The sequence below is a fragment of the Rhinolophus hipposideros genome (genome assembly GCF_964194185.1).
Source record: "Rhinolophus hipposideros genome assembly, chromosome: 5".
NCBI lineage: Eukaryota > Metazoa > Chordata > Mammalia > Chiroptera > Rhinolophidae > Rhinolophus > Rhinolophus hipposideros.
The window spans coordinates 89,659,298-89,686,008 of NC_138051.1; the positions used below are offsets into that span (position 1 = coordinate 89,659,298).

Genomic DNA, 26,711 nt, shown 5'->3' on the forward strand with positions numbered 1-26,711 from the left:
CATCTTCATATTTTGTACAGCTTATTTGTTACTTGGTGAGTAAATCAGTAAAAATGACCTTCAAACTAAAGCCATGGAAAGACATTCTGTGTTCATGGACAGGAAGATTTTAATATTTGTACGTTGGTGATACTCCCAAATTGATCTATGAATTCAACTCAGTCTGTTAAAGTTCCTGCTGGCTTTTTTGCAAAAGTTGACAAATTATTCCTAAAATTCATATGGAAATGAAAAGGACCCAGAATAGCTAAAACTATTGAATATAAAGTTGGAGGACTTACATTGCCCAATTTCAAAACTTACTACATAGCTACAGTAATCAAGACTAGCACTTGACTTGCGTAAGGGTATAATATAGACCAATGGAATCAAATTGAGAATCCAGAAATGAACCAATACATTTAGGATCAATGGATTTTCAACAGGTATGCCAAGACAATTCAGTGGGGTAAGAACAATCTTCAACAAATGGTGCTGCATAACCGGATATCCACATGCAAAAGAATGAAGTTGGACCCATGCCTTACATCACCATATATAAATATTAACTCAAAATGGATCAAAGACCTAAATGTAAGCTAAAATTACAGCATTCTTAGGAGAAAAAAGAGATATAAATCTAAATGAGCTTGACTTAGATAACCAATGGTTTCTTAGATGGCACCAAAAGCATAAGCAAACAAAACAATACCTACATTGGATTTGATCAAAGTTTAAAGGTTTTTGTGTTTCAAAGGATACTGTCAAGAATATGAAAAAACCAACAGATTGGGAGAAAAAAATCACCTATCTAAAAACAGTCTAGTATCAAACCAAGACCAAGTCTCATTTCCCCTATCTTTGAAATTCCCATCATATCAGTGCAGTTGAATTCCATTATTACCACATATATTTTTAAAGAGATTTATCTATGATTGTGGGTCCAGCTACCCTCCCTGCCCTCGCCCAACAAAGGAAATGCTGGATGCTATCCTATACCATTAGTAAGGTTAAATGAAACTGAAGATACTTGAATGAAAGTTTCACTTGAAAGTTAAATGAAAGTTATGAAATTGAAGATAAAACAATGAAAGTTAAATGAAATTGAAGATAAAACAAATCATCTGAAGCTTAATATTGATGGTTTAATAGATGGAGAGAGAAAAGTATTCTCAGTTCACATCCTATTCTGGTATGAAATACTTAATGTTGTTACGTTGCTTCATTTAGGCTTTAGATCTTCAGTGCTTCTTGTCATGAAGTAAAGAATAGAAAATTCTTTTTGTGTCATGAATTTTCAACCAATCAGAAGCCAGAATTCTTTTGTATGTAATAATAGGGTTTATTGTTTGGAGAGGAGCTATAAGTGGGACTTTACTTTGGAGTTTTGATTTCAGAAATGTACAGCCCTGTCTTTTTGATTGCAGGTTTTAATATGTTATTCATTCTTAATACTTCTTAAAATAACAGCCTTAGTCCGTACTTTTACTTTTGATGAAACAATTTAATGGGCTGTGAAGGAAAAATTACCAAATACTAAGAGGGAGATAAGGTTTTATGAAAATGTCTTCAAGGTTTCCATCACCATCTCGACCAATTTTCTTCTCACCTGGTCCAGTTGACTTAGGTTCTGGAACAAGTTCATCTTGTTCACTGAATGAGCTAGACAATATTTCCCATCTTTTAAGGAAAATATCAACTGATATCAATGAAATTAAAGGAATGAAAGCAGCAGTTTTGACAGCGGAAGCAAATCTCTTTGATTTGAATGTTAGAGTGTCACAGAATGAAGCTAAAATTTCATCTTTGGAGGTTAAAATGAATGAATATTCAGCATCCACTGAATGCAACAGAGAGTTTGATGGTCTTCAAGAGGAAGTAGATTTCGAATCACAGTCAAGGACTGATGGTGTAAAAATAATTGGCTTCCTTAGAAACATTGAGAAAGGTAAATTCGTAATATGTGATATCTTCTAGATACCCATGGGACTGTATCTTTTCATGTAACTTGACTAGTTCTCATAAAGAGGCAGCAAGTCACAAAGAACTTGAATTTTTCATGGACTTTTATTGACAAAGTAGGACTCAACATGCTTTAACTCAAAAGTGCTTATCATCAAATTGAGATAGAAAATATCAGTTTTGTGTCAGTGTTACTATGAGGAAATTGTGAACCTGTTTAAGAGATAAGTACTCTAGCTGAGCGTCTTCCCCCAAGAGATTCAAGTGATTATTTTTATGCTTTGGTAGGACCTGGATTGCAGTGTTTAGTGTCATGCTTGTTCAGTATTCTCTTTGTATCCATCCAAGCCCATAGTTTTTTAGGAACTCTGACCAGATAACTCTGGAGTATTTCATTTTGCAAATTCACGGGATGAGGAACTGAGTTACAGTGGTGAGAGCCCAGATGATGGAGGGGGATGTTTCTTATGTTGGTCTTGCAGTTGGCTGTTGCCTGTCTCCCGTAGTTCAAGCTGTGGGTCCACGAACCATCACGGCTTGGCTTTTACCCTTTATAACCAGGCTTTACCTCCAATCCAGGAAAACCGGCCTCCAGAGGGAGAACCAGGAATGTTCTACATTGCTGTTTTTGGTTTAACCCTGAGTATAATTTTTTTTGGTCTTACAGACCTTTGGTCTGTAAATGTTGGTAAATTGTATTGTTGAAGCTTTATTTTTAAGACTTCTAATTCAGAAACCAGAAAGGTTATTTGGGGCTTAATTTCTGGAAAACACACATGCTGGTGTTTTTTTACACTTAGTAAACTTTTAACATTTTTATTCTAGGAACTCAACAGAGGCAGTTGTTATCCCGACTGCAGATTGATCCAGTAATGGCAGAAACTCTGCAGCTCAGTCAAGGTTGGTAATCTTAAATTTTCATTGTAATCTAGCATTTTTCAGGTGCTATTTACATTCCTTACACCTCATTTAATGTATCTCTTAGATCCTGCCCTAAGATGCTGTATTTAGATCTGTGAAAATATTTTAGGGACAGAAGACAAGATTGGCATTTTCTTCATGTTATATGGTGTTTTTTTATTTCTTGCTTTGTTCAGAAACTTCCTTTGTTGCCATTTCACCTGGGTCCCTGCAGTCTGTTGGCTGCCTCTTGCCTGTTCCTGGAATGACCTGAGTGCCTCCCCTGCTTTCCTCTTTACCCACCTTTTGCCGTCGCCCTGAGCTGCATTAGTGTCCTCTGGTCTGTTCAACCTTGTCCTCACTTTTACTTCACTTTAAAATCTCGTTGTCAGGGATACACCTAGAACTTACTGTTCTTAGAGCCACTGTAACTTAATTGCTGACCCGGCACCCCATCCCCAACACACAGACATACATACCATGACTACTCCAGGACCGGGGCTACTGCCACAATTTTCTGTTTTCAATGTCCAGCCCTTACCACGATGTATGTGCCATTCCTAATAAATGTCTACTGAACAAATGAAGGGAACCATTGGATACTTGCGATCTTAATTTCAGAAATCTTACTTTAACCTTCTTTCTATTTCCCCTAAACCTGCCTGTTGTTGGAAACTGGTCCATTGACTCCTCCTTGTCAACTCCTAACTGAATTTCCTTCCTCTTGGTCAGCACTCCCTAGTCAGCAGCTGTATTCCCTGACCTTCCGTGGCCTTCGGTCTCAGAAAGATGTGCTGGTCTCTCAGGGTTTCCTTCCACCCTGGTGTCAGATGATGACCATTATGCTTCTGCCGTGCTCATGTAGCTTTAGTCTTTGACTCTTCTGGCTTCTCTCCCCTACCTATAAAGTATTCTCCATTCTTGATTTCGCCCTCTCATCTCCCAACATTCCATCCTGCTTTCTTCGTAAGGGTATTTTCTTTCAAAATGTTTGGCAGCTACAGACTGTATGTTGTACTGATTCATCAGCTCTTGCATATTCTTTTTGTTTCCCTTAGTTATTATTTTTATCCATGGCTGCACATACAGTTTGAAGCATCACGTTGTTCTACAAGGTTTATGAATGACTTTTGTTTGCCTTCTTCTGTCATGTCTTTTGTTTCTGAGAGCCCTTTTATTTGTATATTCCAACCCCCATTTTTTTTTAACATACTGGTTTTGTTTCATGTATGCAATACTTCTATTTCTCTGAGGATATTAAAGATAGTTTTAGATATTTTTTCTTCCCTCTCCTTGATTTTTCTATAAGTCATTTGTTTTGATCACTGTCTTTCACAACAGAGGTTTTCCTCAGATGTCTGGGCATATTTGGTTGTCTTATATTTAAGAATGGGGCACTTAAAAAGCTGATGGCTCATTAGTTGGGGATGGGATGGGGGCTTTTGACTTCACATTTGAATGTAGGTCTGCAGTGGCGAGTGATTTGTCTCGCCTGTCTAGTTTGGGGGCACCTGATGTTCGGGTCTTTAGGCCTTTCCCTTCAGGCTGGTCAGCTTCTCCTAAGAAAGATCTTTCAAGTAGTGGATTGGCTGCCAGGATTCTGGCAGCTAGGTCGGGGAAGAGGACTAGGGAAGGCACCTCAGCATTAATTACTACTGTGTTTCCCCGAAAATAAGATGTAGCCGGACCATCAGCTCTAATGCATCTTTTGGAGCAAAAACTAATTTAAGACCCGGTCTTATATTATAAATACAATATTATAAATATAAATAAGACCGAGTCTTTCATTAATTTTTGCTCCAAAAGATGCATTAGAGCTGATGGTCCGGCTACGTCTTATTTTTGGGGAAACACAATATGTAATGTTTAACATACTTTTCAGAACAGTGTTTCTTTCAGTGTGGTTGGCGCCCCTTGATCCAAGAGCCCCTGTTTATATCTTTCAAGAGTTTAGAGCTCCACTTTCTCCAAGGGAGAAAAGGGTCAAAGGTTATCAGGAAATGTGACTGCTTTAAAATGTTTTAATAGTATACGGTTTATTTTGTTGTAGCCCCTTTCTGTCAGAGACTATGGTGCTGCATCCATAGGCCTCTCCCACCGTGGTCAGTGGGAAGGCGTATCTGCATTTGCTCCAGGTATCTGCAGTATAGAGGTAGGGAATATGTGCAGGGAAGGGTCAGAAAGGAAGAGAACACTGCAGGAAGAACTAACTGCGTCTGAAATGGACACTTGAACACACATCTCTGTTGCCCTGTCTCTCCCCACCTTTCCCAAGGTCCCGTGTGCTGCCTGGTTCTCAGCCTTTGGACAATCTTGGGATCCACATTGGGTTGCTTCATTACTGGTTCCAGACTCAATTTCTGAGCATCTACTAAGTTAGTTTTTCACTTGCAAAATGTAGTTGTCTCTCCTTTTACAATTATTTTCTTAGTGAGTTTATGATTTTTTTTTTTAATGAATTACCCCTTATTGACTTTTTAGTGGGGTTTCAGGAGGAAACAAAATACATAGGGTCAGCCTGCATTCTTTACCCAGAAGATGTCACTGTACCATCTGTCTGATTCTGCTTGACCCAGGCTGCTAACATTAATCTCATAGAGGTGACCAGTGGCTTGTGCGGATAAACCTCTGCTTTCAGTGCATACTTTTCTAAACTGTAGTTTGTGACACTTGAATTCCCGTGTTTTCTTCATCCTTTGGCTTCCAGGACTTCACTATCTATATTCTTCTACTACTTTTCATTCTCCTTTATCAACTGTTCTCTTCCTCTGCTGCCCCTTAAAATGTCAACTTTATCCTGTGTCCTGCCCTCAGCATTTCCATCTCTTCTGTATTCTCTCAAGATGCAAACTATGGGTAGTAGGACTGTTTTGCCTCAGAACAGCGCAGGGCGGGGAGGAGTGCAGCAGCCCGTGGACTAAATTCTGGACTCCACCTGTGCTAGCCGTGAGACCTCAGTGAATCGTGTAAGAAATTTGAGCTGCAAAGTGGTCATCTCACATGAGGATGCAATGAGAAGATATCAGCACTGAATATGTACACTTTATTAAACATTCTTATTTCACCTTCAGTTTCGACTCTTATTTGTCTCTCCCTCCTAATGGTCAAATCTGAATTTTCAACTTCTTCCTAAACATCTGAGAGCCCCACAAAGACTTCAAACTAAATAAATCTAAAATTGAGATTTCTCTTTGCCCCCTTTTAAATCGGCTTTTTTTCCTGTCCTGTTTCCCAAGTCAAGTTTCTTTTCCTCCTGTTCTCACTCCTACATCGTTTTTACCATCTCGACTGCCCTTGCAGGGGAAGACAGGTATGTCTCCTTCCTGGGATGGTGGTTGAAATGCCACTGCTGTGAAATGCTAGTGCTGATGGGAGTCTGAAATGTGTCTTCTTTCCCTTTCAACGTGTGTTAGAATAGGAGAACGGGTGAGAATCTTTTCATGGAGAGCCTCACCATTTCTCCTGGGCAGTAGCCTCCTAACTGAGATCTGACTCCAGTCCATTCTAAACACTGTTGCTTTTTCTAAAAACCAATGTAATGTTACTTCCCTACTAAGAAACCTCTCGATTACTTACTAATTCTAGACCAGAATCCAAACTCATGGACACAAGATCCTTTAGGCCTCCGCCTTCTTGCCACTCACCTGCTCAGCTCACCACATGCAGCCCTCCAGCCACACCACATTTCTCACAGTGTCTCAGATTCCTTGTGCCTTATGAAAGCCATTGCCTTTTTCCATGCAGTTTCCTCTGCCTAAAATGCTCTATTCTCCAACTCACTCTCTCCCTTCTAGTTTATTCCTGCTCTTTTACCTGTTGAAATTGTTCGTTCTCTGTAAGCTTTCCTAGCTGGACTAGGTTGCTTTGTATTCTCCCAACACCTTGTTCATGACCCCTTTTGGGTCACCTGAGACATACTGTTCTGAAATTGTGTATACACCTATTTTCCTATGTTTTCTTCTTTGTGTACCTAGCACAGTGCTTTCGGGTGTTCAGTTTTTTTTAGTGAATGAACATGAATGAATATCTAGTGACTTTGGGTCTCTGTTATTTGCCTGTTAACTTTCAGAGAAGTAGAACTCCTTGAGTTGGTTGCATATTGATAAGTCAGTCATCTTCGTTTAGGTCTTGGTATATTTTATAAAGTAGTTGGGCCTAAGACATATATTGCAGATGATGTGAGCTTCTGGTTATTTGCATTGAAGGTCAGTGTTTTCCTTGCTATATTTTTTTGAATGCCCGTTCATCTTAAAATTCCCTCTCAAAGTAGTCTTTTATCTACACCTACGCAGAAATTATGACAGTTGAATTCTTTTCACCAGGATGTGTTCATTTCTATAAGTGGTACTGTGCAAAATGAACAAAATAGATTTTAGGAAGATTTTTAAACAATCTTTGTGTTACAATCCTAGGGAACATTAGGACCCTTTATTCTCCATATTTTTAGTAACTATTGTAATTAAGCTGATATTGTTAGGATTCCCTTAGATGCCTCACATACTGTAAGAATCTTTCTATACCATAGGCAAGGAGTGTTCATTAGAATCTCTTGGTAATGTATTGGATGAGGAAAGAATACGTTGAAAAGATGTTTGGCAGAGTATTGCAGTCCTGTTGCTTAGTAGAACCATTATGATGTTCCTTTGAAAATAATTACAGATATATAAAAGATTGACATTCTTCTCACATGTGTGATGTTGGGAATGCAAGGTATATTCAAAAGTAAACATTTGTGGCCAATTTTTTTGGCTCAGATTACTATGACATGGAATCCATGGTCCATGCAGACACAAGATCATTTATTCTGAAGAAGCCAAAGCTGTCTGAGGAAATAGTAGTGACACCAAACCAAGAGTCGGGGATGAAGACTGCAGATACCCTTCGGGTACTTTCAGGACACCTTATGCAGACACGGTAGATGGTTTCTTTTTCTTATGTAGCTAACTTGTGTTGATTAGATAGTACAGATTAATCGTTAGTTCCCAGCTTCCCTCCTCCCCATCCTAGCCCTCAGTGTAGAATGGTTTAATTGATTCAGTAGTTAGGCCCTGTGTAGTAAGCCAAATTCCGTTTTCAAAAATTCCAGTTCATCTTCCTTGTTCAGAAATCCATTATCCTACGAAGAAGTCAATGCGTGATTTAGCTCTGTTATGCGTATCCAGGAAATGAAAATTTAAAAGCCAGGTGATCAAAATCAGGAAATCTCTTCAGAGAGTTAGCCAGTTGGGTTGGGGTGATTTTTCCCTTAGAAAATGGACTAAATGTTCTAATAAACATACAGACAATAAAATTAGTGTAATTATATTAGGTCGGTGCAACAGTAATTGCGGTTTAAAAGGTTAAAAATGTAAAAACCGCAATTACTTTTGCACCAGCTTGATAGAACTGCTGGCAGTTGTGTTCTGAGCATAGATGCTGGTTTTTCAGTGCATTTCCTTGTGACCTCCTGGGGATCAAATGGACGGTGGGGGGTTAGGGTTGAGGAGAGATTGTCCTTAGTGCAGCCTGGACAGTCGCTGGTGAGGAAGCAGCAGTGATTGGCCACAGCCACTGTGTGGTAGCAGGATCCCACCAGTGCTGCACCTGGAAATCCTACAAAGCCTTTTTTATGGAAGAAACCTCAGGGCAAGTAAGGGAGAGAGAGAGAGTTCTGCTGAAGAGCACTTTAGGAGGCTCAGCTTTTTGTGTTTGTTTCCCTAATTCTATGGTATTTTCTATCTATCTGGCAGAGATCTTGTACAACCAGATAAACCTGCAAGTCCAAAGTTTATAGTGACGCTGGATGGTGTTCCCAGCCCCCCAGGATACATGTCAGATCAAGAGGAGGACATGTGCTTTGAAGGAATGAAACCTGTAAACCAAACTGCAGCCTCAAACAAGGGACTGAAAGGTCTCCTCCACCCACAGCAGTTGCAGTTGATGAGCAGGCAGCTTGATGACCCAGATGGTAGCTTTTCAAACGGTGTGTTGAGAGCTCAGATTTTCCCTTTCAGGGTGCTGCCTTTGTGAAGGGAACCTTTGACATGTTTCTCTACCTGGAATGAATGTTGGTTGGAGGCTTTGCCTGTATTTGTTATTCAGTAGTGGCCTTTATTTTTTCTCAGACAAAACAACCAGTTAAATTTGAGAATGTTTCTTCTGTGTATGTTGTGTAGGTTGGCTGTTACTCTAGTGCTAAAATGGTGTTCAGCCATGGAAGCCAAAAAATCTCTTAATTATGCATATTAAAGGATGAACCATCATTCTTGATTTCTGTTTTTTGTTTTTTTTTTAAAGAAACTATACTTGCTTTTCCCTTGTACCAGCAGTAGTCTGTCTTGTAATTAATTTTACAGAAAAATGAATTTGGATTTTGATGCTATTTCTACTTCAATGAAATTCCCTTGAGAAGAATTTCTCATCTAATCTGTCAAAATACTTCCTGGCAGTTTAAAAAAGATGTTATGTTTAAATTAGTGCTGAAGCATATTGTATTTAGAAGTCAGATCAACTCAGTTCAGATCACTATGCTTTGGGCAGATGACCCTTTCTCTCGCGGTTTCTTCTCTCACTGGACACAGTGGCACTGTAGCTACTGATCGTTTTCATGCATGACAGTGTAATCTTGCTCATACCATCAAAAATTTTTAGAAACATCTTCATTGGCAGGAAACACAATTACTGAATCTTAAAAATGAACAGCATCAAAGACAAAAGAGTGGGTTTGAAAGTTTTCAAAAGTAATCCTCTTCTTGGCAGAGATAGGAAAGGGTATTAAATACCCTTTCCAGTAGCTAAAAATATAATAGCCCTTAGGGGGCAATCACAGGCGAGTGGGGAGATACTGCTGTTACCTTGAACTGGATGCTTTTTCTGTGAATCAGTAACGTCGTGTTACGGTTTTAGTTGGTGGAGTTGAAAATTTGACCCTATTGAAAGGAAGAAAAAAATAATGGTAATAAAGGTGGTAAGAACTGCAATAGTTAGCCAGTGCAGATTTCTTGACCTTGTATATTCTGTTTAAAATAAGAGAAAATTTCACTATTTTGGTTTTCAGTTTGGTAGCTTAATTTGTTGATATGTTAGATTTTGTCCATGTTAGATTCTGTTGGTATATATGTCACAGCAGTGACACTCCAAATGACATGTTAGTAAAGCTTCTTACCTTGGCCCTTATGGAAACGCTGTGGTGAGTGGGGAGCCTCCTACCATTGCTTTGATCTGGGACTCGCAGTACCTCACTGCTGCTCAAGGTGAAGCTTTGTAGTGGAGCGGAATAAGGGGGAGAGACTCCTGCAGAACAGTCACAAAGGCCTGTGGTTGATCTGCTTTCCCCTCCAGGTCTGAAACTTGTAATTGCTTTTGGTGGCTTTTTGTCCTGTTTTAAGGATGCTACCAACAGCAGCTGTTTAAGCCACCCGCGCTGGCCATTATATGGCGGTACAGATTTTATAGCTTGCAGTAAAGTGAATTTGCCTCTTAAAATGTAAACAGGAAAAGTATTAACAGCTTGTTGAGGTAAATGTTAGGGAAAACCAGAGTCATGACCTTTGTACATGTGACTTACATTTCTTTCAGAAAGGGAAAGTTTACTTGTAAAGTATTTAACTTCTTTCATATTGCTTTTGAGTATCTACTACTTTTCACCATTTTCCTGCTAGCCAGCTCTTGAGTATTGATTGTTAGGAGTTCTTTCATTTGGCCTGGGTCTCACGTATATTCCATAACCACTAAAGTATGTGGTTTAGAAGGAAGGTAAGACATATTTTCTCTGCAATATAACGCAGAAACCATTTATATTTGGGGAAAACTCTGGCCCTACCAGATTTAATTTGAGACTGAGGATACTTTTTATTCTGGAGCTAAATAATGACTTCCTAACTTTTTAAAGCAGCATGGAATATTTCCATATCAGGCATAGTCATAATAGTTCTCTGATGATTCTCCTGTCTGGGCTTTGGGACTGGATTTGTGTGCTTTGTTCTCCTGTAATGAAGACTGAGGTTGGGTCACTGGAACATTAAGTACTGAACACTAGCTGCTGCATTGTTAGATTTTGCATTCTTGTTTCCATGTAATCATAAAGCTCTTAAGACATTTTTCTCTCTGTATAAAGGAGACTGAAGTTCAGACTTGTTAGATAACACTTGCCCAAAGTGTCTAGCTCACTCTGCTAGGATGTTAAAGACCCACATTTGAATGGCCTAACCTTGGGTAAACGGACTAGAGGGATGTAGCTGAAGTGGTATCTGCTTCCATAAGCATGAATATGAACAATACTAGGTAATTAATACTGTGATGCCCTTCTGAGGGGGCTAGTGTGTCTTGGGTCAGAAGTTGGCAGCTCATTATGGACATCAGGTGTCATTGTATTTGATTTATTGTTTTAAATTTGAATTATAACAGTTGCCAGCATTTAGAATTTAGATGTCATATAAAAAGGTTTTTGGCTTTCTGAATTCGGAGACAGTCTGGCAACACAACCCGGGTACCACTTGCCGAGGCCACAGTACTTGACCTTGTGATTGGACACATTCGCTTGCTCTTCCGTTGCTCGTCCCCACCCATTTGCTCCGCCGAGATTTCCTGCCATTGGTTCTCTTCCAGCCAGCCAGGCTCACTGTTAGGTGATCTGCCGGACCCCTTGTGGCCCATTTGAGGCAGAAATCTTTGCTTTGTAGACATGGATGGCAGTGTGCATACATCATGAGTAGGAACACATGTGTTTGGACCCCTCCATAATCTTGCCTGAATGAGAATTGGGTCACTTCTTTATCAGCTTGTGTTTTCAGTTTCCATTTCATTTTCTTGGCTCCCTACTTGACATTCTTCCCTCTCTTTAATTCATCTCTGAAATAATTTTGAGAATTGGAATTTTTCATGAGTACTTTGGCTCTAGTGGCAGCATCACTGTCCACTTTACTTTTCACAATGAGAACTGCAGTCTACTTCCTGGTAATCTCTTACAGGGTCCCTTTAACAGTGTTGATCACATTTGGACTCATTTATTTCATATGACTGTAGACATAGAAAACTAGAAGATTTAAAGACCAGGTTGTGAAGGAAACTTGAAAGATGCCGTGTACTGTATTGATCATAATTAATGAGATCCTTTTAATTTCTCTCCTTTTGTAGCTGAGATGAGTGACCTGAGTGTAGCACAAAAACCAGAAAAACTTTTGGAGCGCTGCAAGTACTGGCCTGCCTGTAAAAATGGGGACGAGTGTGCTTACCATCATCCTGTTTCACCTTGCAAGTGAGTAGCGGCAAACCACTTCTGGTTTTCGGGTTAATTTCCATACCCAATAGCTTCTTCTGTTTTATGGTCAAGTTTGAGTTTGTAACTAAGTGCAGTGAAACTTACCCTGGCCTTCCCCAAATAGCGTCTTCGTGTGTATTGAGTGGGGAGATGGGAGGCTTTCTTTGTGTGTCAGCCCTATGAGATACTGACATTTCTGGGTTTCCTTGAGGATTCTGTACATTTAAGAAGATGAGTAAGTAATTGCCCCAGTTTGTATGCAGTGTGTTCATACACACGTACGTTTTTAAGGCATTGGGGAAAATTAGTTATAGGTAATAAGGAAACTTTTGGACTTGGGTGTAATTTTTCCTTGCTGGCTGGTTCAAAGGCATGAACTTTAGGAGATGGCTTTTAGTTTAGTTTTGTGATTTTTTTTTTTTTTTTTTTGTCCTATAGATGGACTCTCCATGTTTTAACTTTAGGAAATTTTGATGTGAGAATAATAAGGAAGTATGTATCGGGAGATCATGGATGAGTCGCTTCTTTCCATAGCACAGTGCCTTGCATGTATATTATGCTCACTATATTCAGTTTACTTCATGAACTATATAGACCTGAATGATAGAGGAAGTGGTGTGATGTTTCGTATCACAAAGAACCCTCCTTTTATGTGGCTTGACTTGAGCTGAAAATCTGTCAGTACCCCAGGCTTTGGAATAGACAGTTGTGTCCATTTTGATATCTGGCTCATTTAAAAATGGAGTTTCCTTTGTTTCCTGTTACTTCTGTGTTTCTCAAAAACAAGTTATGGAATATGAGTATCAGGAGCCTCTCTACAAAAAACTAATAATGCATTGAGAAGATTAAATATGAATAATATGCTTTTTTTTGTTTTATAGAGCTTTCCCCAATTGTAAATTTGCTGAAAAATGTTTGTTTATTCATCCAAATTGTAAATATGATGCAAAATGTACTAAGCCAGATTGTCCCTTCACTCATATGAGTAGAAGAATTCCAGTACTGCCTCCAAAACCAGGTTGGTGACTTTGTACACTACTACGTTTGGATAAAAAGAAAAATTACATTTTGTGACTATAAAGTGAACTAAAAAAATAGTTTCAAAATTGCGCCAGAATCACTTAATGTAACCAGTCATTAAAGATACTCTAGTATTCTTAAGTATAATGAATACATCTCACTGTATTTTGGCTTAAAATGGTTCCCATAAAAACATCAGAATGCATTAAAAATTATTTTGCTGAATAAATTTGTTCAATATTTGCCCTTATTTTCTCAGCAGTTACAACACCAGCACCACCTTCTAGTAGTCAGCTCTGCCGTTACTTCCCTGCTTGTAAGAAAATGGAGTGTCCCTTCTATCATCCAAAAGTAAGAACTTTCCTTTTCCAAGAAAATGAATTTAGTGGTAACTTCTCAGTTGTGAGACCTGGATTGAATGCAAATTGAACAGCAAATTGAATGTTGCCGTGTCCCCTGCCCCCACACCCCCCAACTTTTTTGTTGGCCTTAATAGTCTTTAAGACCTTTAAGTTATTGCTTAGTTTTCACTGAGTTCCATTTGGCTCTTCAGGCTCTGTGGTGTGAAACTATTGAACGTTAGTCTCCTGTCTCTAAGGAGAGTAGAGCTCACCTTTGCAAGTCACTTTCCACTCCACCCCTGAGTGTGTGGGTGTTTTTTTGGGTTTCTTTGTCCTACCTCAATGCCAGAACTGAGATGAAATCCAGTCGTACTGCTTAATACCATCTGAATGTGTACTGACGGTTTTCACTGCCTGTGTCCTAACAGTTGGTGGAGGGATCTCCCGCTGTTGAGTTGCTCAGAGGGAATGATCTCTGAAATAGCAGCCTGAAGACCATGCAAGAGGCCTTCACTTCCCCCATCAGCAGTTGCGCATGGATGAGGGTGCCCAGTAAGGAAGGGATGTCAGGCAGGACGTGCAAAGCCATCATTACATTGATTATCATGTGCTACGGTTCCGTTGGAAATTTGACTTGCTGCTCTTCTTTTGACTAGGATTTTGTGTGTGGAGGGCTGCTCTTTTTTCGGGGTTTCAGCCCCATAACATTAGGGTTGGCTGGTTGTCATCTCAAATTGCTTTGTTTTTATTGTATAGCTTTGCAGAAGTTAAAAGTCTGTTACCTCTTTAGCACTGCAGATTTAACACTCAGTGTACCAGGCCTGACTGCACGTTTTATCATCCCACTATCACCGTGCCTCCACGACATGCCTTGAAATGGATTCGGCCTCAAACCAGGTAAAGGTTAAATTAGTTTTGCTAATGCCATTTCGAACACTTTCCTAATATGTAATTTCTTAAATTTATAAGCACACAAATTTGGAATAAACTATCACTTTGATTTTTCTCTACTGTTTTAATTTTACAAAGGTCCTCTGGAAGAATAATTTAGTACATAAACCAAATTTGTTTTGTCCAGCAGTTGCTTATTTACCTGGGTGATCTCCACATCAGATTTCTCTTATAACTTGTGAAACATATACTAAGGCTTTCGAGAGTTACACTGTTTACAAATCTCACATCAGTTTTGTTAGACAATAGTAATCGTAAAACATTGAAAGAAGTTTCAAAATATTTGAGTGTAGCCTATAAATTTAAATACGTTATCTTTTATGTCCCTGATACAATTCTTTCAAAGTCTGATCTTTATATCATAATTTGTAGAACAAATATTGTCTGAAAATACTCAACATCTTAGCTGAGGTATATGCTATATATAGACACAAAGCAGTTAATTAAAAACATTTTGGGTTTTGTTTATTCAGTGAATGACACCTAGTCCTACCTGGCAGAAGATCGTGAAGTTTGATGCAAGTTTCCATCCACTGATGAAAGAGATTCTCCAGAATTTGTCAAATCTTTGAAACTTGGAATACATTGCTTTCATAATATGAAGTTTATTGCCTATCTGAAGTGTCTAATTTTTCAAATTTGTAAGCTTATTTAAGTGGTTTTAACATTGGATGTTTTTTGGTTTGCTTTGTTTTGACTATGGAAAGACAGTTTAAGGGAAAGCTAAATTCTATTAAAACATTTGCGGCGTGTTTGTACACTGCTGTTTCCAGTATCAGCATTTACAACGTGGTGATACCAGTAAGCCATTGTCGGACTATGGCGTTGCTGTGTGTGCACGGAGAATAGAGTGAGGGAAGTGTCCTTATTCAAGAAGTTGAATGGCTGCTTTCACTTCTTCCAAGGATTATATAATGTTCATAATCCACTAAAAACAGGAGTGGCCAAAAGTGCAGAGTTGGCTTAAGATAGTTAATCTTACTTTTTAATTTTAAGTAAATTTAATTTGAAAAATGTGACACAGTCTTCTCAGGTTGTGTGCTGCTGTGGTAAATAGTCCTTTGCCTTCTGGGTAAAGATGAGGTGGGTGTGTAGGGTGAAAACAGCAGGAATGGCAAAAAAAAAAATGAACAAGTTCTTAAAATGCTTTCATTTACTATTAACATACTTTTAAAATAAATCTTTGGGAGAACTACATTATCACAAAATTATACAAAATTTTTACAAGTTTCAATACACATAAGGTATCAACAGAATTTCAACTCACAAGATTATAGCTATCCATCTACTTCCATTCTGAAAAACAACATTCTCAACTCCACAGAAAATACAGTTAGTGAAGATATTTTTTTAAATGTGAAAATTAGATTTCAGTAGTATATTGTAAATGACAGACTATATAATTACAGAGATCAGATGGGTAAATTGCAAAATAGGACTAAACTTTTGGGCTACTGAATTAAAATACAAAATTTTGTGTGTATGATTTTTAAAATTGTTAAGGCAGAAAGTGTCAAATGCTTTATAATTAACAAACGGATCACTGATTTTAAAGACTGTATAGTAGTTTTTTAGAAAGTAAAGCTAAAAGTTTGTTAGAAAAAAAGCGAATTAATGCAGAAGGGATAATAATGATTCAGATGTTCTCAGGACCAAATTAAGAAAACAAGTTCATTGACTTCTTTAGTCACATACCCAAGAGATAATAAAATCACATCTGTAAAACTCCATGTTCAAGAGCTTAAAACCAGCAAGCAGCCCGTTTGGTGGCCACTGCTTTTCCATTGGGAAAAGACAGAATTAACCAGTTATTAAACCACTTTGTAAGTTGCACGTTACTGTGCTGATTCCAAAGTAAAGACTTGAAACAGAGGAAAGACAAAGGAGCATAAAAGCGATCATGTAGTTAGGCTTGAATGAAATGACAGTTCTTCCACTTCATTCTAAAAAGTATATTTCATTGACTTTAAGGCATTTGTTCGTTCCAGTGTTACTTGAGCTGCTTTACATCTCTGCAGAAAAAATTTGTTTTAAATTATATATCCAGAAATTTAAAGACTTTTAGTATCATTTATAAATGGTATATAGTTGCATTCTTTCAATTCCACTATAAAGAACATAAATGGGGAAACAGGCTTGATTGGTTTAGTTTGGCCATTTTATAAGGTAATAATACTATGCCAAAATTGGATTTTTTTGTGGCATTTAGTAGACATTGCCTGGATTCATATTTAAGAGTTTAATCTTTCAGTTGCTATGGTTTATGGACAAGCTGAGGTTGACTTTAAAACATTTGTTGGATAACTTGGTCTAAAATGAACCACCATCAAAAAGGATCACAAAAAAGGAAAGGAACGAGTGTGGCTAGTGTAAGCAGTGAGTGGCACCAGAAGGCAGTGTGCTTCGGCATGCATTTATATACAGAAACGGGACTAACGTGCCAGGAGAAGTCTCAGACTACACATTCAGGAGCTTAGTCAAATACTGCACGCACACATAATTCTTTAGGTTAAAAGAAGACACACGCAGGATAGGTAGGATCTCCACGGCCTGTCACGGAATTCACTCTCCCTTAGTTGATGGCTGGTAAAAGCAAAAAAGCAAAGGGGGCTGTGGGATGACAAAAATCAACATGACTTTTAGTGGTGAAACTGACAACAGTGAATAAGGCTGGCTTATCATGGCCACTTGGAAGAACAGAAATGCAATGGAAACAATCTTATCCTGTATAGTTTACTTGCTTAACGTTACAGTTAGAGCTTCTACCTGCACTGTAATGGAAATGGAACTTCTCTTTAGCCAAACGCTGGCAAACCTGACTCAGAAGGAAAATTTGAAACTGCAAGTTTCAAAATTGAAGAGAGTGGTTCAGACAAATTTTTTCCCTTTAATTTACTGACTGCCCCTTTGTATATGAATAAAAATGTAGTATTAGTGTATTCTAAAATTTGGCTTTATTTAGGAGAATATTTTGATGTAATGAAAGAATATGATCTTATTTTTCAAGCTTCTAAATGAACACCTGGATCAGTCATTCAGACACAGCCACTCAGACCTTTAAAACTGACCAGCTCCATCACTGGTTAGGCTTTCTGTGCTATAATTCAGCCATTTCTGTTTTTAGTATTTACAAGTTGTTAGACAGAAAACTGAGATTTCCAGAAACCTAAAGGAGTCTATTATGCTACAAAGATAACAGATTAAAATAAAAGTTCATAGGACCAATAGAGCATCTTAAACTTCTTCATACTTAGAAAAATATATTTTTAAATATCAGTCTACATAATTTCCAATCTTCAGGAAACTACAGAGAGGCTATAAGAGCAAATTCCTGAATGGCAAGTACTGATCTTTGGCAGCATTTAATGTGAATAGGAATAAAGACTAAGAGTTCAGCCCCAAGCCACCAAAAAGGAATTTTAATAGACAAGTTTTGTATACAAGTGAGTGAACTTGTATGCATTCCTTTTGGAAGTCAGCCTATGGGGTGGCATACTCGTACATCTAACTAAAATTTTCCAATTAAAAAAAGCTGTAAAAATTTTATTTCAAGAGTTAACTAAACTGTACTTTGTAAATGTGATTTTAACGCTTTAGTTTGTTAAATGTTTCTATTAGACTACATCTTTAAATATTCAGTATTCTCTCCAAGTTAAATACTATTGCTATCTAAAACCTTAAAACTCTGTATGTACACCATTGGAAATTATTATTCTTCATACTGTTTCATTAATGAGGCTATATTTTAATTTTTTAATTCTAGACATGACTTCTGAACATAGATTGATAGCTCAAAAATGAAAATGTAGCATTCGTGTACTACTAACTTTGTTCTTGAACTTTAAACTGCCAGGAGGAAAAAGTCCTTTATAAAAAGGACCTTTATTAATGCTTAAGAAGTATTACATCCTCCAGTGAAACCTCTTTCCTTAGTGAAAATAATGTTTGCCTTTTAAAAACTGATCATTTAGGGTAATGGTGTGCTTCCTTTCCTTATGTAAACACAAGGATAAACTATTTCATTAAACAGTGAACATTGCAAATAAAATATAAATTCCAAAAAGAAAAAAGTTTTGTTAAAAAATGATGAAAATTATCCAAGTTCGGTTTTTAAAGTTTTGGTTTGTTTTTTGCGGAGTACTGTCCCCCTAAACCCTAGCCAGCACTTATGCCAAATATGCACACTCCCCAAAAAGTGGGGGTTAGCTTTCACCATCGAGTATTTATTCAGTCCTTTCTTGAAATGTAATTATCTGGCAGTGTATGGATTATGACAGTTACCCAGTGCATACAGTATTAAATATTTTGAGTTTATCAATCTTCTATTTTGATGATTCTGGGCATATATCCCTGTTACAGTCTTAAATTAGCACCACTTGACCGTGCAGGATTTGGTTCTTTTTTTCCCCCCTCTTCTGTTAATTCTGGTTTCTCAAGGCTGTTAATTTATAAGTCTTCTCCGCGTCCATATCTTTCAGTGAAGCATATGTACACATTTCCAGACAAATAAACTGCAATCAGAGGGGAAATTGCAGTGAGTTGATTATATTTCTAGATTTTCAGAACAGTTTAATGTTTTCAGTTGAGCTTTCAAATCATACATACGTATATAAAAGTTTCCCTCATTAGCTCCTTTTATTCTGTATTTACATGGTACATGACTCCAGGAGCTAACTGGTTATGCTACCTTATGCTGCTTACTCAGTCCATAAACTGAAGTTGTGGACGTGCTATTACAGCTCTTAGGAGCTAGTACAGACTGTCTGTTCTTCTTGGGCTGAGAAAGTTACCCACCTGCAGTCATCACCTCCAGCACTAACAACATGTCGATCACCAGTGGTAAATCGAATATTTGTCACATGGGGTGAATGACCCACAAACCTTTTGTGCTTCGCCTATAAAACAAAAATAAAGCTCAGGGTGTGTAAAACATACAAAAGTCAAAGGTTCCTATCAGGAACCATAATCGCCCATCATCAGGGTTGTGGAGAGAAGCAGTCAGGACCACAGCCAGTGGTTAAGTACTTTTTCAGATTTAGTAATGGATCTGCACATAACATAAACCCGATTATTTGGGCAGTCAGACACTTCCAGGTACTCTGAACATTTTCTTCTGAGGAAAAGCATTTGAAACTTGGTAAAAGATTGATTAAAGGTTTGATAAAAGACTAATCACAGCTTTATCAGAATAGTCTGCAAAGATGGTGTTACTTCGGGGCAGGGGGATATAATTTCTAATAGCTGTTATTTCAGAGTAATGGAAAAAGCAAAGAGAAAAAAAAAGAAAATAATACATTTTAGCTCATATGGGGAAAAGTACTAATGATCAGACATCTAAATTAGGAGTATAATTATATAAAATACTAAAACACCAAAGACAAACTTACAAATTTTTCAGGACATGGAAAGTCAAATAACTTAACCATGCCAAAGTCATCTCCTGTTACAAGGCTGATTCCTGAATGAGACACGCAGGCACAGTTGACATCAGCTTTCTCAGCATGTCTGGACCAAATTCCCACAACTTCATCTCCTAGAATACTAGAGGGAAGGAAGGAAAGAAAATACACCATAGCAAAGGCCAATTAATTACCAAGAACTTTTTCAGTATGGTAAATCTAAGTACCTAATTGTATTATTTAAAATACAGGAAGCAAATTGCGGTAAGTTATCTGGAGTCCTGAATTTACCTGGGATGTTAACCCACCTCCCCTAAAGGAAATTTTATAATTTTAAAGCTTTATAGGTTAAATAACCTTTTAAAAATAATACTTGATGAGAGCTGATAGAACTGTTTGTAAAATAAACAGTGATGCACATGCTGTCGGAATTTGATGGCAGTTTTTATGGACTAAAACTCTGGATGCTCATGGTCACCTGCTGTATGTACACATCCAGCAAATTTGAACAAATTTATAAAGTTTCGTGTCTAACAGCTGCAAGACGGGGTTCCTTTTAAGGTAGAGAAATACAATTGCCTAACAGCACCCAATACATGTTTTTATTTTGTCATTAAACCTACTATGTTAAAATACCAGAGCATCTTTAAAGTCATAACTTTGATTTCCTTTCTTTAAAAGATCTGAAAAAGCATGGAAATAGTAGGTTGGTGCAAAAGTAATTGTGGTTTAAAAGGTTAAAAATAACTGCAGAAACCGCAATTACTTTTGCACCAACCTAATACATTCAACCAAAAGGCGTCCGAGCACGAGCATGTCGTTCTGTTAGGAAGAATTCAAGATACGGTAACAAACTTAAAACTCAGTTACTATTCCCTAGTGGATTGACTAATTATTCAGAAATAGGGTCTTCCAGTTTTCCTAACGGACCCTCAGTCTTCCCTTGTGAATGTATGAAATGTTTACCTAGTCCATGTGGCCCAAGTAATTCTGTCAATGGCCGCCTGGTCCAGAAGATGTCTTCCTGAAGGCACTTCATAGACATGCCGTTTATAGCAACCAGTGGAGACCTTTCATCATATATTAAAATGGGACAAGAATTCCATTATGTGAGAGGCAAAATCCAGAATTTTGCAGTATACTAGCAAAGTGCAACTTGATTTACATTTCTAATACTAAGAACGTAAAAGATGATACAAAATCTCTAAGCAAAAATGGAATAAAGGACTGAATGCCCGCGTTGGTCTGAAGTTCACTCACAGTGTAGGAGCAGAACTACAGTGAAGGGGAGTCCGGGGTTGGTTTTGTACCTGGAGGTGTCTGCTATCTGCAGAGAAGTCCATTTGAATGACAAAGCTTGGGATGTCTTTGCAGTAGCTGATTCTGTTAAGGGTGGGGCCCAATGACAGGTCATAGAAATCCACTGCGTTCTCACTGGAACCCACTGCCAGAAACCGGGAATCTGGACTAAATCTGAGTACGTAACGAAACATGTGAAGGACAGGTTAGGCTGCATGAAATAGTATAAACAAGACCAGTGACTTTCTTTCTAGCTCAAAAATAAGTGGATGTGTGATACGGCCTCAACTAGACAGACACAACTGATCATGAATACTGGTATTTGTGTGACATGAACCCAAAAGCTTTATATTTCACTTCAGGTTTAAATGGTTCTGAATTTTCATCTCCTAATTCCTTTAAAAATATCTTAGTTTTTTAAAAGCCACTAACATTAACATAATTACTAAGTTACATAATTCACCAAGATAGGGTTCTTTCATCTGGAAAGATCATGTCTGAAGCAAGAAACACAAACCAGTTTAACTCACCTCAAGTTATCAGATGAAATGCCATACCGAGGCCTGGAAGCAATTACTTTAAAAGACATAGTACTATTTGCCTACTGACCACTGGAAGCAGTGGGTGACAATTCAGTCTTGAGAACTTCCATGAGCCTTGCTGACGTAGGGCCCTTAGGAAACGGGAGCTAAGGGAAGCCAAGTTATTGTTTTATATGCTGAAGTTCTGCAGGAGGTTTCATTTGCGAAAGGGTTTTATTTCTATCCTGCTCACATGTACTGCTCAGTAAAGGGTAGCCACTGTTTTTTTGTTGTTTGTTTTAACACTGTTCATGTTTATATAACAGCTTGTCTCGTGGAGGAGAGAACACCAGAATAGGTTAGACTCTTGCTATAGCAAGTAGCCACTGTTAAAATAAGCTTGCCTAAGCACTGAAAAATAAAGGTTCAAGAAAAGTTTAATTCATGTTCTGGGGCATAGCTGATGTTTCATGAGTAGGAAATGAATGAACTACATTTCAGTTGAGATTATTAAGTCAGAGATGTTTGGGGTTGTACCTTTAGTTTTCCAGGCTGACGACTTTTTTTTTTTTTTTTTTTATTGGGGAAGGGGAACAGGACTTTATTGGGGAACAGTGTGTACTTCCAGGACTTTTTTCCAAGTCAAGTCGTTGTCCTTTCAATCTTAGTTGTGGAGGGTGCCGTTCAGCTTCAAGTTGTCCTTTCAGCCTTAGTTGTGGAGGGCGCAGCTCAGCTGCAGGTCCAGTTGCCCTTGTTAGTTGCAGGGGGCGCAGCCCAGGAATCAAACTGGCAACCTTGTGGTTGAGGACGCGCTCCAACCAACTGGGAGGCAGCTCAGCTCAAGGTGCCGTGTTCAATCTTAGTTGCAGGGGGCGCTGCCCACCATCCGTACGAGACTCGAGTTGAACCGGCAACCTTGTGGTTGAGAGCCCACTGGCCCATGTGGGGAACCGGCAGCCTTCGGAGTTAGGAGCATGGAGCTCCAACCACCTGAGCCACCGGGCCGGCCCAAAGCTGGCAACTTTTGAAGGGCAGATGAAAGATACATTCTCGGCAGGCGGAACATATTATCCAGTGTGACACTCATCAAACATTTCCTGAGTACTTGTTATAAGGCACTGTGGTTGGTGCTCAGTGGATGCATAATTTAGCGAGGAGGAGACGTAAGTATACAAACAGCCTTACTTCAGCATACAATTTATGATGCGATGAAACACTATGGACACTAATGATCTTTTTCCAAACGTAAACTGGGTCATTTAAAAGTATATAGACTAGAAATACGATTCCATTTGTTGACTAACCTGATATCATGGATTGTACATCGTCTATCTCTCTTCTTTCCCCATATTTTTAGAGAGGTCACCAGTAAAATAATAAATTCTCCATTTTTCATTCCAATAGCCACCATGTCCCCTTCAGGGCTGTAACACACAGTGCGAGCAGCATGTCCCAAATTCACTTTGTTTAACATCTTCTGCATAAGAACCAAAAGAGGAACAGAAAACTATATTGAGCACTTAAAAAGTAAACCGATTTCTCCCCTAAACTATCAACATAATTCTGAGAAATTGTAACATCTTTTACAAAACGCTTGTACCTACTTTATCAGCAATGTCCCAGAGTCTCACTGTCCCATCTTCTGCAGCAGAAAGGAAAAAGTCCCTGGAAGGATGTGTGGCTAGTCCCCATATGGGTCCATCCACGTGACCGTTAACTAAAATATTACATGCTGCATTTTTTTCTCCAACTTCAATTATTTCAGCATTCCTTGTCCCAACTAGTATCTTGCCCTGTAACACAAGTGAGACCAATATATTTCATGTAATACTACAGTTGCTCTTCTTACTGTCACTACGTGACAGTGTGATTTATAAGAAATACATATTTGGTTTTCGGGCCCTTTTCTGGGACAAAGCTCCCCAAACCCCTGGAATTTACTAAGTGATGAGAGCCATAAAGGTATCTTTTGTTAGGCTAATGAGGTGACAGACTCCCTCTAAGGATGGGGACTGGTTGCCGGGAGACCCAGCTTAGTGACTACAGGGTTGAAACTTTCCTCAGGGAGGGGAGAGGGGCTGGAAGTTAAAACGATTACCAGTGGCCAATAATGTAAGCACTCATGATTATGATGAAGGCTCCCTAAAAATCCAAAGGATTCCTGGTTGGGGGAGAGGTGTGCAGGAGATGCATGGAAGCTCTGCGTCCCTTCCCACAGGCCTCGCCCTGCGCAGCTCTACAGCTGGCTGTCCCTGACTTACATCCTTCGACAATAAGCTGATCTAGTAAGTAACGTGTTTCTTTGAGTTCTGTGAGCCATTCTAGCAAATTAACCAAACCTGGGGAGGGGGTAGGAACCTCCAATCTGTAGCTAGTTGGTGAGAAGCACAGGTGACAACTGGGGACTAAGGGGGGAGGGCCATGTACGACTGAACCCTTAACCTGTGTAACCGGATACTATCTGGGGTAGATACTGTCAGAACTCAGACACTGGTTGTGTTGGAGAATTGCTTGTATTGTGTGGGTATCCTCCCACCTATCCCCCGTGTTAAAATTGGGTCCAGAACCAAAATAACCTACTTTCCGAGAACCTTTTGCTTTGAACTAATCTGCTAGGAAGCCAATCATTGCAGTTTTCTATGACTCCAGGCACATTCGCAGGAGCACTGGACTGCATGCACGTCAGAGTCCATACTAAAGAGCAGAGCTTTTCACTAAGGAAAGACACCTGGCTTCTCCAATCAACGTTTTGACTCTGATGATGTTTTAGCCTGAAGATCTCCAAAGGGGTAAATGCATTGGGATATAGGAGGAAAGTATTGGATTTTAATTAAAAATATGTGTAAATAAAAGTAAGCTTAACTAATATTTAATATACAGACTGAAGATAATACATGCAAATGATTTGTACACTTACTGCAAGTACATGCATGGTCAAAAATTTTTATACAAATGTGTTTTCTCAAGAAAATGAGACAGCTGCACTAAACAAATTAGTCAACTGGAAAGGAAATTCAGTTCTGTCTACCATAGTTGAATTAGCAGATTCAAGAAAATAATGGAGGTTTAAATCCAGTGCTTAGGCAAACAGCTTCCTATCTTAGCACTGCACTGGTGCAAAGACCGTGTGTGCCAACAGTGAAACTGCAGAGAAACAGTGGAATAAAACTGACAACAAGCCTGTCTTTAAGTGTTATCCATCAACTTGCAAAGGAGGAGATAATTGTAGGAACAAATGTTCTCTATTTTCTGCTGCCCGTGGTGGCTCTGGGAACCTCTTACTTTGCCTCTGCACACGGAACGGACACAGTCTGTGGCTTGTCCTGTCTCCAGCCGGAAGGCTCGGCATCGTCTGAGCTCCTGATCCCACAGTTTGACGGCTCCGCCTTCTTTTGACCTAAGTAAATAACCCAAACCCCAAAAAGCATTTATTATTGGCTATTGCAAATAACTTTTATTATAAACAAATATTAATGAGAAGCAGAATGCTAAAAAGGCCTGATAAAACTTACTGCATATATTCTACTAAACTTTTTATGGCAATTTTAACATATGCAGTATTTCAAACATTCAGTTTAAGCAAATTTTATTTTATGAAACATTCATTTGACATGAGCATAATTTTATTTACCCTCCCCCATCCATGTATCCTCTCTCACAATACTTATTAAGGGAATGTACAAAATGATTTTTAATGTTGAGTATAATGGAAATGTAAGGCTAGAGAATAGGATTACAGGTGCCATGCCACAGAACATATTTTTAAGGGCCAAAAGAGAAGCACATTTTTTCCCTACCATCATAGGCTACTAACAAATAGGGATGAACAAGACTAGATAACTTGTGGGAAACAAGTGTCAGAGTAACATGTAAAAGACAAAATACAGCCTATTTATGGTTTTTCTCTTGGAAGAATTGAAAAATGTATTGCTTTATTTTCTGCTAGATGACTTTGTCTTAGGAAAAAACATGCCCTAGTACCATAATACAGTCTTCCTTTATGAGAAAGGCAAAAGCGTCTGCATTTGTGTTTAACTGATACATGTGAGTACTTTCAAACCTGTACTGAAAGTTCTTACTTGGTCACGTATATACGTTTTATTTTAACATGCGTAGGAGTATGTTGGTAGGAAATCAATCATAAGTGTCTGGCTTCCACTGGACGACTTGAAAGTCATTCAGAAAATGGCCTCTCCTCAGACTTAAATTTTGAGATTCTCCTATTAAACACTTTTACCTAACATGTTTGTTCAAGCAAAAGAAACAAGGCAGAGTTTGTTTCTAGCGTCCTCTCATCCTTTTCTAGTGCAGCGTATGCATTTTACCCCTTACTATCCAGTTTGAACAAAAAGCAAGCAGTCAAGGTGCTTCCTGGGTTCAGTGGTTCAATGGCAGAGTCCCCCACAAGTCACCTATTAGTCAGCAAATATAAGGCATATAGACATTAAGAAAATCAATTCTTAACTTACAGGATCACTACCTATTCATATCAGAACAATTATCACTCCGTTCTTGGAGTTTATCTACAATGCAGAAAAAATTGGAAACAATTTAAGATCAGAAATAAGAATCAACAAGAAGGCACATAAAAGGCTTACTGCATATGACGAGGAAGGTCAGAGGGCATAATCCATGCAGTTTAGAGATAACTAGGATAACTAACTGTAAACCTCAGGGAGATCACAGTGCATAAATATTCAGGACGGCTGGGAAAAGAAACAGGACTCACGGCCTCTCCTTGCCACCCGTCACAATAAGGCCGTCCCGCAGGGTGGTGTACATGGCGAACACAGGCCCATTGTGAGCTCTAGCCACGATTCTACACAACATGTGAGCTTTCCATACACAGACATCTCCACTGATGGTACCTGTAAACGTCAAGTTATTCTGAAAAGGAGTGGGGAAGGGGGAGATAAACTCATCAAAAGTTCAAACAGAGTTCAAATAGATGCAATTCTCTATGTAAGTGTGAGCCCATCTCACCTTGCATGCAAAGAGCACGGATGGCAGGAGAAAATGGACTCAAGAGTCAGAAAACCTGAACGTGAGGCTTAGCTTTGTGAAGGACTTTTCCTTCCAGGTCTGTTGATTATTAGCTGGA

The 26,711-nt window shown here is 38.6% G+C and overlaps 2 protein-coding genes across 17 annotated transcripts in view; one reads left to right on the forward strand and one right to left on the reverse strand.

Moving 5' to 3' along the window:
* Positions 1 to 15,149, forward strand: part of ZC3H14 (zinc finger CCCH-type containing 14) — a 36,006-nt gene extending 20,857 nt beyond the window's left edge. For 2 of the 8 annotated variants that reach the window (XM_081047275.1, XM_081047279.1), the window contains 8 exons: positions 2,767 to 2,841; positions 7,596 to 7,755; positions 8,571 to 8,803; positions 11,956 to 12,076; positions 12,961 to 13,097; positions 13,359 to 13,450; positions 14,231 to 14,337; positions 14,865 to 15,149. In XM_081047275.1, the coding sequence (XP_080903401.1) occupies positions 2,767 to 2,841; positions 7,596 to 7,755; positions 8,571 to 8,803; positions 11,956 to 12,076; positions 12,961 to 13,097; positions 13,359 to 13,450; positions 14,231 to 14,337; positions 14,865 to 14,871 (932 nt within the window). In that variant the 3' untranslated portion in view covers positions 14,872 to 15,149. The remainder of the gene's footprint in view (positions 1 to 2,766; positions 2,842 to 7,595; positions 7,756 to 8,570; positions 8,804 to 11,955; positions 12,077 to 12,960; positions 13,098 to 13,358; positions 13,451 to 14,230; positions 14,338 to 14,864) is intronic. The other 6 variants (XM_081047276.1, XM_081047280.1, XM_081047277.1 and 3 more) reach the window with 3 other exon arrangements.
* Positions 15,150 to 15,351: 202 nt separating this feature from the next.
* Positions 15,352 to 26,711, reverse strand: part of EML5 (EMAP like 5) — a 151,494-nt gene continuing 140,134 nt past the window's right edge. For 3 of the 9 annotated variants that reach the window (XM_081047270.1, XM_081047266.1, XM_081047272.1), the window contains 8 exons: positions 26,340 to 26,497; positions 24,893 to 25,007; positions 23,215 to 23,403; positions 22,915 to 23,087; positions 21,101 to 21,263; positions 20,757 to 20,860; positions 19,779 to 19,932; positions 19,009 to 19,286 (listed from right to left, as the gene is read on the reverse strand). In XM_081047270.1, the coding sequence (XP_080903396.1) occupies positions 19,134 to 19,286; positions 19,779 to 19,932; positions 20,757 to 20,860; positions 21,101 to 21,263; positions 22,915 to 23,087; positions 23,215 to 23,403; positions 24,893 to 25,007; positions 26,340 to 26,497 (1,209 nt within the window). In that variant the 3' untranslated portion in view covers positions 19,009 to 19,133. Of the gene's footprint in view, positions 18,903 to 19,008; positions 19,287 to 19,778; positions 19,933 to 20,756; positions 20,861 to 21,100; positions 21,264 to 22,914; positions 23,088 to 23,214; positions 23,404 to 24,886; positions 25,008 to 26,213; positions 26,498 to 26,711 lie in introns of those variants that run through there. The other 6 variants (XM_081047271.1, XM_081047269.1, XR_013993270.1 and 3 more) reach the window with 5 other exon arrangements.